At 57.9% G+C, this 10,211-nt stretch overlaps 1 protein-coding gene across 1 annotated transcript in view; it reads right to left on the bottom strand.

Moving 5' to 3' along the window:
- Positions 1–10,211, bottom strand: part of LOC140404602 (Y-box-binding protein 2-like) — a 48,529-nt gene that overhangs the window by 678 nt on the left and 37,640 nt on the right. Inside the window, 1 exon segment of the mRNA XM_072493203.1 lies at positions 1,005–1,152. Within this exon segment, the coding sequence (XP_072349304.1) occupies positions 1,005–1,152 (148 nt within the window).

Raw genomic sequence — 10,211 nt, 5'->3', positions numbered from 1 at the left:
GGGGACTCAGGGCCCCAGTCGGGAGGGGACTCAGGGCCCCAGTCGGGAGGGGACTCAGGGCCCCAGTCGGGAGGGGACTCAGGGCCCCAGTCGGGAGGGGGACTCAGGGCCCCAGTCGGGAGGGGGACTCAGGGCCCCAGTCGGGAGGGGGACTCAGGGCCCCAGTCGGGAGGGGGACTCAGGGCCCCAGTCGGGAGGGGGACTCAGGGCCCCAGTCGGGAGGGGGACTCAGGGCCCCAGTCGGGAGGGGGACTCAGGGCCCCAGTCGGGAGGGGACTCAGGGCCCCAGTCGGGAGGGGACTCAGGGCCCCAGTCGGGAGGGGGACTCAGGGCCCCAGTCGGGAGGGGGACTCAGGGCCCCAGTCGGGAGGGGACTCAGGGCCCCAGTCGGGAGGGGACTCAGGGCCCCAGTCGGGAGGGGGACTCAGGGCCCCAGTCGGGAGGGGACTCAGGGCCCCAGTCGGGAGGGGACTCAGGGCCCCAGTCGGGAGGGGACTCAGGGCCCCAGTCGGGAGGGGACTCAGGGCCCCAGTCGGGAGGGGACTCAGGGCCCCAGTCGGGAGGGGACTCAGGGCCCCAGTCGGGAGGGGACTCAGGGCCCCAGTCGGGAGGGGACTCAGGGCCCCAGTCGGGAGGGGACTCAGGGCCCCAGTCGGGAGGGGACTCAGGGCCCCAGTCGGGAGGGGACTCAGGGCCCCAGTCGGGAGGGGACTCAGGGCCCCAGTCGGGAGGGGACTCAGGGCCCCAGTCGGGAGGGGACTCAGGGCCCCAGTCGGGAGGGGACTCAGGGCCCCAGTCGGGAGGGGACTCAGGGCCCCAGTCGGGAGGGGACTCAGGGCCCCAGTCGGGAGGGGACTCAGGGCCCCAGTCGGGAGGGGACTCAGGGCCCCAGTCGGGAGGGGACTCAGGGCCCCAGTCGGGAGGGGACTCAGGGCCCCAGTCGGGAGGGGACTCAGGGCCCCAGTCGGGAGGGGACTCAGGGCCCCAGTCGGGAGGGGACTCACCTCCGTGCTAAGCGGCTCCTGGGCGGTGGGAAACCGTTTTGGTTTTCGGCGGAAATTGCGGCGCTCCGGGAGCGGCTGGTCAGTCTGGGGTGTCTCGCCCGCCTGGCCTGCTCCCTCCTGCTGCTGGGGGCGTGGGCGAATGGGCCGCCTGCAGAGAGAACTCAACCATCAGGCCCGACATCAAGCCATCCTCACGGCCGCCGCATCCAGATTCACAGCACATCCCATTCAGACACCAGCACGGAGCTCACGGAGCGACACCACCTCCCAGCCCAGCAACACCGGCATTTAAAAATCCAGCAGAAACAACCCCAGCCTATCCACCCTCTCTTCATAACTGAAATGTTCCATCCCAGGCACCATCCTGGTGAATCCCCTCTGCACCCCCTCCAGCGCAATCACATCCTTCCTATAATGTGGCGACCAGAACTGCACACAGTGCTCCCGCTGTGGCCTCACCAAAGTTCTGTCCAACTCCAACGTGACCTCCCTGCTTTTGCAATCACAGCCTCGATTGATAAAGGCCAGTGTCCCATGTGCCTTTTTCACCTCCCTATTAAGCTGCCCTTCTGCCTTCAAGAAGGGGAGTAGAGACAACCCCAGTAACTGTAGACCAGTGAGCATGACTTCTGTTGTGGGCAAAATCTTGGAAAGGTTTATAAGAGATAGGATGTGTAATCATCTGGAAAGGAATAATTTGATTAGAGATAGTCAACACCGTTTTGTGAAGGGTAGGTCGTGCCTCACAAACCTCCTTTGAGAACAGGTGGATGAGGGTAAAGCAGTTGATGTGGTGTACATGGATTTCAGCAAAGCGTTTGATAAGGTTCCCCACGGTAGGCTATTGAAGAAAATACGGAGGCTGGGGATTCAGGGAGATTTAGCAGTTTGGATCAGAAGTTGGCTAGCTGGAAGAAGACAAAGGGTGGTGGTTGATGGGAAGTGTTCAGACTGGAGTCCAGTTACTAGTGGTGTACCACAAGGATCTGTTTTGGGGCCACTGCGGTTTGTCATTTTTATAAATGACCTGGAGGAGGGCGTCAAAGGATGGGTGAGTAACTTTGCAGATGACATTGTGGTAGTATGCATTCGGGGTCATGTGGGACTGTGAAGCCGTGATGCTATTGGCTGACAGATCCCGGGTCCTGGTTGGCTGTTGATCTCTAGCTCCGCCCTGAAGGCGGAGTATAAGAACCTGGGCTTCTCCCCGCAGCTCCAGTCTGTTGCTGAACTGCGGGGAACAAGTCACGCTTAATAAAGCCTCATCGACTTCATCTCTATTCGTCTCTCGTGAGTCTTTGTGCGCTACAATTTATTAAGCGTGCTTAAAGGACTATGGAGCTCAGGATCATCCCGGAATGCCTGAGGATCAGCCCCCACGCAGTGAACTCAGCAGCAGTTTTTAAACACTGGCAGACTTGTTTCGAAGCATACCTCCGAACGGCCCCCGGCCGGGTCACAGAAGACCAGAAACTACAGGTCCTGCACTCGAGGGTAAGCCCGGAGATTTTCCCTCTCATCGAAGACGCAGAGGATTTCCAGACGGCGTTCGCAGCACTAAAGAGCATCTATGTTCGCCCAGTGAACCAGGTCTACGCACGCTACCAACTCGCAACGAGACGGCAAAGTCCCGGAGAATCGCTAGACAAATTCTACGCCGCGCGGCTAATTTTGGGACGGGCCTGCAGCTGCCCGCCGGTAAACGCGATTGAACACACGGACATGTTAATTCGCGATGCGTTCGTGGCTGGTATGAACTCTCCCCAAATCCGCCAAAGACTTTTATAAAAAGAGTCGCTAGGACTCTCAGAGAGGCACGGGCCCTTGCAGCCTCACTAGATGTGGCCGCGCGAAACGCCCGCGCCTACGGCCCCGACCGCGCGGCAGCCCCTTGGGCTCCGTGGACCCCCGTCGCGACAAACCCCCCTCCCCCCCCAGGCTTGCGCGGTTAAGACGCCAGACCATCCCGGGGGGGCCCGCTGCTATTTCTGCGGCCAGGCGAAACACCCCCGGCAGCGCTGCCCGCGCAGCGATTTGCAAGAGCTGCGGGAAAAAGGGCCAATTCGCGGCTGTGTGCCGGTCCCGGGAGGTCGCCCCTGTCCCCGGAGAAGAAAGAGTGCAGCACATCCCAAACGCTCCCCAACCCCCCCAGCGCCCCATGTGCGACCCGCGGGCGCCGCCATTTTGGGTTCCGGCCACCACGAGGGGAGGATGGGTGCCGCCATCTTGTGACCCCCCAGCCACGTGCGATGCATGGGGGTGGCCATTTTGTTCACCCCCGCCGCCATCTTGGATGACAACAATGGACCCCAGCATCGACGGCTCCACGGGGTTCGAAGAAGACGCTGAGACACTACGACCACGTCTGGCCTCAATGACGCTGGATCAAGCACGGCCCCGGACGCTCCAGACGACGACAACAACGGTGCTGATCAACGGGCACGAGACACCATGCCTGGTCGACTCCGGGAGCACAGAAAGCTTCATCCACTCCGACACGGCAAGACGCTGTTTTTTGACCGTCCATCCCAGTACGCAAAACATTTCCCTAGCTGCAGGATCCCACTCCGTACAGATCAAAGGGTTCTGCATAGTGACCCTAACAGTGCAAGGGAGGGAGTTTAAAAACTACAGGCTCCACGTCCTTCCCCAACTCTGCACCCCCACATTACTGGGATTAGATTTCCAGTGCAATCTGCAGGGCCTAACATTCCAATTCGGCGGCCCAATACCCCCACTCACTATCTGCGGCCTCGCAACCCTCAAAGTTGAACCGCCATCCTGGTTTGCAAACCTCACGGATTGCAAACCCGTCGCCACTAGGAGCAGACGGTACAGCGCCCAGGACCGGACATTTATCCGGTCCGAAGTCCAGCGGTTGCTGAAGGAAGGCATAATCCAGGCCAGCAATAGTCCCTGGAGAGCACAGGTGGTAGTAGTAAAGACCGGGGAGAAGCAAAGGATGGTCATAGACTATAGCCAGACCATCAATAGGTACACACAGCTAGATGCGTACCCTCTACCCCACATATCCGACATGGTCAATCGGATTGCCCAATATAAGGTCTTCTCCACCGTGGACCTCAAGTCCGCCTACCATCAGCTCCCCATCCGCCCAAGTGACCGCAAGTACACAGCCTTCGAGGCAGATGGGCGACTATACCACTTCCTAAGGGTCCCATTTGGCGTCACAAACGGGGTCTCGGTCTTCCAACGGGAGATGGACCGAATGGTTGATCAACATGGGTTGCGGGCCACGTTCCCGTATCTCGACAATGTAACCATCTGCGGTCACGATCAGCAGGACCACGACGCCAACCTCCAAAAATTCCTCCAGACCGCAAACGCCTTGAACCTCACATACAACGAGGAAAGGTTTTTAAGCACCAACCGGCTAGCCATCCTGGGATACGTAGTGCGCAATGGGATAATAGGCCCCGACCCCGAACGTATGCGCGCCCTCATGGAATTTCCCCTCCCTCACTGCTCCAAAGCCCTGAAACGCTGCCTGGGGTTCTTTTCATACTACGCCCAGTGGGTCCCCCAGTACGCAGACAAGGCCCGCCCCCTAATACAGACCACGACCTTCCCCCTGTCGACAGAGGCTTGCCAGGCCTTCAGCCGCATCAAAGCGGATATCGCAAAGGCCACGATGCGCGCCATCGACGAGTCCCTCCACTTCCAGGTCGAGAGCGACGCCTCCGATGTAGCTCTAGCGGCCACCCTTAACCAAGCGGGCAGACCCGTGGCCTTTTTCTCCCGAACCCTCCACGCCTCAGAAATCCGCCACTCCTCAGTGGAAAAGGAAGCCCAGGCCATAGTGGAAGCTGTGCGACATTGGAGGCATTACCTGGCCGGCAGGAGATTCACTCTCCTCACTGACCAACGGTCAGTAGCTTTCATGTTCGATAATGCACAGCGGGGCAAAATTAAAAATGACAAGATCTTAAGGTGGAGGATCGAGCTCTCCACCTTCAACTACGAGATCTTGTACCGTCCCGGAAAGCTGAACGAGCCGTCCGATGCCCTATCCCGTGGCACATGTGCCACGCACAAATTGACCGCCTCCAAACCCTCCACGAGGACCTCTGCCACCCGGGGGTCACTCGGTTCTACCATTTTATAAAATCCCGCAACCTCCCCTACTCTGTGGAGGAGGTCCGTACAGTCACAAGGAATTGCCACATCTGCGCGGAATGCAAACCGCACTTTTTCAGGCCGGATAGTGCGCACCTGATCAAGGCCTCCCGCCCCTTTGAACGCCTCAGTCTGGATTTCAAAGGGCCCCTCCCCTCCACCGATCGAGACACATACTTCCTGAACGTGGTGGACGAGTACTCCAGTTTCCCTTTCGCCATCCCCTGCCCCGACATGACAGCGGCCACAGTTATTAAAGCCCTTAGCACCATATTCACACTGTTCGGTTGCCCCGCATATATCCATAGCGACAGGGGGTCCTCCTTCATGAGTGACGAGCTGCGCCAGTTCCTGCTCAGCAAGGGCATAGCCTCGAGCAGGACGACCAGCTACAACCCCCGGGGGAACGGGCAAGTAGAGAGGGAGAACGGCACGGTCTGGAAGACCATCCTACCGGCCCTACGGTCCAGGGATCTCCCAGTTTCACGGTGGCAGGAGGTCCTCCCGGACGCTCCCCACTCCATCCGGTCGCTGCTGTGTACCACCACTAACCAAACGCCTCATGAGCGCCTCCTTGTCTTCCCCAGGATGTCCTCCTCTGGAACGTCGCTGCCGACCTGGCTGGCGGCCCCAGGTCCCATCCTGCTCCGGAAACATGTGCGGGCGCACAAGTCGGACCCGTTGGTCGAGAGGGTTCATCTCCTCCACGCGAACCCGCAGTACGCCTACGTGGAGTACCCCGACGGCCGACAAGACACTGTCTCCCTGCAAGACCTGGCGCCCGCCGGCAACACGCACCCCCCCCCCCCAGACACCGATCACCCCCTCCCTGCCACCGGCGCACCCCGCGACCACCCCCTTCCCGGGAGGATCTGTCCTCCTCCCAGGTCCGACCAGAAGTGAAACTGAAGCAGAAACCGTAAAGCTCCCGGAGACGACAATACTGGAACAAGCACCACCACCACCGGGGCTGAGGCGATCAACGAGGAAGACCAGACCGCCCGATCGACTTGTGGCATCGGTGTAACACAAGAATGTTGTGGACTTTAACGAGAATGTTCTTTTTCCTCTTACGAATATTGTAAATAGTTCACAAACCCTGTACATAGCCCAATGTAGGGCAAAGTGTAGAGCATTGAAAGGACATGCCAAAAATTCTCCTCCCAGGACCAGCCTTGTAAACCCCTACCACCATGCGAAGCACCACCCCGCCGGGTTCATTTTTAACAAGGGGTGAATGTGGTAGTATGCATTAGGGGTCATGTGGGACTGTGAAGCCGTGATGCTATTGGCTGACAGATCCCGTGTCCTGGTTGGCTGTTGATCCCTAGCTCCACCCAGAAGGCGGAGTATAAGAACCTGGGCTTCTCCCCGCAGCTCCAGTCTGTTGCTGAACTGCGGGGAACAAGTCACGCTTAATAAAGCCTCATCGACTTCATCTCTATTCGTCTCTCTCGTAAGTCATTGTGCGCTACAGACATTAAGTCGGTGGAGTTGTGGACAGTGCAGAAGGATGTTACAAGTTACAGAGAGACATAGATAAGCTGCAGAGGACTTCCGGGTGCGGCGATGACCAACTAAGTTACACGTTTCGGCACCTCCCGTTGAAACGGACTTTTGGGCTCTTATTAAGAGCCCCAACGGCAATTTTTAACTGCCAAAATCACTGTGCGGTGAAATAGGAGGGAATCCCCCCGGATAAATACGGATAAAGGAGAGGATAGCGGCCGGATTGCAGTGGATCCACTGGAGCAGCGGCAAGGAGGGGAAGCTCGAAGCAAGATGACGTCGGAAGGTGGCTGTTCGATACGGGGCCCGGAGCAACAAGAGTTCCTGCGGCGCTGTGTGGAAGAGCTGAAGGAGGTGTTGGCCCCGATGCTACAGGCGATTGAAGGGCTAAAGGAGGCGCAGAGGATCCAGGAGCTGGAGCTTCGGGTCGTGAAGGCAAAGGCTGCTGAAAATGAAGACGACATACAGGGCCTGGTGGTGAAGACAGAGACGCACGAGGCCCAGCACAAGAGGTGTGTGGAGAGGTTGGAAGCACTGGAGAATAATTCGAGGAGGAAGAATTTAAGAGTCTTGGGTCTTCCCGAAGGCACAGAGGGGGCAGACGTCAGGGCATATGTGAGCACGATGCTTCACTCGTTAATGGGATCGGAGGCCCCGACGGGCCCTTTGGAGGTGGAGGGAGCTTATCGAGTTCTGGCGCGAAGACCAAAGGCAGGAGAAATACCTCGAGCCATAGTGGTGAGGCTTCACCGCTACAACGACAGAGAGATGGTCCTCAGATGGGCGAAGAAAACTCAGAGCTGCAGGTGGGAAAATGTGGTGATCCTCGTATACCAGGATTGGAGTGCGGAGGTGGCGAGAAGGAGGGCAAGTTTCAACCGGGCCAAGGCGGTGCTTCACAAAAAGAAGGTTAAATTTGGAATGTTGCAGCCGGCAAGACTGTGGGTCACACACCAAGGGAAGCACCACTACTTTGAGACGGCAGAAGAGGCGTGGACATTCATAGTGGACGGGAAGCTGGAATAGTCTGGCGAGAGAAAGAGCTTCTGGGACAAAGTGGTGGGGTGATTATGTGGGGCGAGGAAGGGGAAGGGGGGGCAATTATTTCAATTTTGTAACTTCTCTTTTCCCCTCGTGGGGGGGGGGGGGCGAGTATGAGGAACTGTGGGCGCCGGTGGGAAGGAAAGGGGAAGGAGAAGGGAAATGCGCCATTAGGGGGGGGGGGCCGAGTGGGAAACGCGGGCTTTGCTCCCGCGCTATGATAATTGTGGCGGGAACAGGGACGCAGGAAGGAGGGGGCCTCGCACAATGAGGGGCCGAGGACAAACGGGGGAAGCAGAGGTCAGCCAGAGTTTGCTGACTTCTGGGAGCAACATGGGGGGTGCAACTACACTAGAAAGAGATCTAGCGGAGGGAGGGGAGGGGGAGGGGGGGGGGAAAGAGTTAACTGGGTTGCTGCTGCTAAGGGGAAAGGGGAGCTGTTATGGGGAGGGGTGGTCGAGACGGGGGGGGGCACCGTCGGTGGGATATACGGGTACGTGGGAACCGGGTGAGGAACTGGGTTAGAAAAGGGGATGGCTAGTCGACAAGGGGGGGGGGGGGTAAAGAGCCCCCCAACCCGGCTGATCACGTGGAACGTGAGAGGGCTGAACGGGCCGATTAAAAGGGCACGGGTACTCGCACACCTAAAGAACTTAAAGGCAGATGTGGTTATGTTGCAGGAGACGCACCTGAAACTGATAGACCAGGTCAGACTACGTAAAGGATGGGTGGGGTAGGTGTTTCATTCGGGTTTAGATGCGAAGAATAGGGGGGTGGCTATTTTAGTGGGGAAACGGGTACAGTTTGAGGCAAAGACCATAGTGGCGGACAGTGGGGGTAGATATGTGATGGTGAGTGGCAGATTGCAAGGGGAGGCGGTGGTTCTGGTGAACGTATACGCCCCGAACTGGGATGATGCAAACTTCATGAGGCGTATGTTGGGGCATATCCGGACCTGGAGGCGGGAAAGTTGGTAATGGGGGGAGACTTCAGTACAGTGCTTGATCCAGGGCTGGACCGGTCTAGGTCTAAGACCGGGAGGAGGCCGGCAGCGGCCAAGGTGCTTAAGGACTTCATGGAGCAGATGGGCGGAGTAGACCCCTGGAGATTTATTAGGCCTAGGAGTAAGGATTTTTCTCCCATGTTCACAAAGTATACTCACGGATAGATTTTTTTGTCCTGGGAAGGGCACTGATTCCGAAGGTGACAGGGACGGAATATACGGCCATAGCCATCTCGGACCACGCTCCACATTGGGTGGACCTGGAGGTAGGAGAGGAAAAGGAGCAGCACCCACTCTGGAGATTGGATTATGGGGTTGTTGGCGGGTGAGGGGGTGTGTTTAAGGGTGAGGGGGTGTATCAAAAGGTACCTGGAGCTTAATGATAATGGAGAGGTTCAGGTGGGAGTGGTCTGGGAGGCGTTGAAGGCGGTGGTTAGAGGGGAACTGATATCCATCAGGGCCCATAAAGGGAAGCAAGAGGGTAAAGAAAGGGAGCGATTTGTTGAGAGAACTTCGAGGGTAGACAGGCAATATGCAGAGGCTCCGGAGGAGGGACTGTACAGGGAAAGACAAAGGCTACATATGGAATTTGACCTGCTGACCACGGGTAAGGCAGAGGCACAGTGGAGGAGGGCACAGGGAGTACAGTATGAGTATGGAGAGAAGGCGAGTCGGTTACTGGCCCAACAACTGAGGAAGAGGGGGAGCGGCGAGGGAGATAGGGTGGGGTGAGGGATGAGGAAGGTGAGATGGAACGGGGAGCGGGAGAGGGTGATGAACAGGGGTGGTTTAAGGCATTCTACGAGAGGCTGTATAAGGCTCAGCCCCAGAAGGGAAGGAAGGAATGATGCATTTCCTAGATCGGCTGGAATTCCCGAAGGTGGAGGAGCAGGAGAGGGTGGGGACTGGGAGCACGGATTGAGGTGGAGGAGGTGGTAAAGGGGATTGGGAGCATTGCAGGCGGGGAAGGCCCCGGGACCAGATGGGTTCCCGGTGGGAATTTTATAGGAAATACATGGACCTACTGGCCCCGCTTTTGATGAGAACCTTTAATGAGGCCAGGGAAAGGGGGGAAGTTGCCCCGACTATGTCGGAGGCGACGATATCGTTACTCTCTTAAAGAAGGAAAAAGGACCCGCTGCAGTGCGGGGTCTTACAGGGCCTATTTCCCTCCTGAACGTGGATGCTAAGCTCCTGGCCAAGGTGATGGCGACGAGGATAGAGGATTGTGTCCCGGGGGTGGTCCACGAGGATCAAACTGGGTTCGTTAAGGGGAGACAGCTGAACACGAATATACGGAGGCTGTTAGGGGTGATGATGATGCCCCCACCAGAGGGGGAGGCGGAGATAGTGGTGGCGATGGACGCTGAGAAAGCATTCGACAGAGTGGAGTGGGACTACCTATGGGAAGTGTTGAGGAGATTTGGTTTTGGAGGGGTTTATTGGATGGGTACAGCTGCTTTATAGGGCCCCGGTGGCAAGTGTGATCATGAACAGGCAGAGGTCTGACTACTTCC

Source organism: Scyliorhinus torazame, chromosome 31 (assembly GCF_047496885.1).
Source record: "Scyliorhinus torazame isolate Kashiwa2021f chromosome 31, sScyTor2.1, whole genome shotgun sequence".
NCBI lineage: Eukaryota > Metazoa > Chordata > Chondrichthyes > Carcharhiniformes > Scyliorhinidae > Scyliorhinus > Scyliorhinus torazame.
Note: the sequence above shows the minus strand (reverse complement) of the source record. Positions and strands in the feature narration are given on the sequence as shown.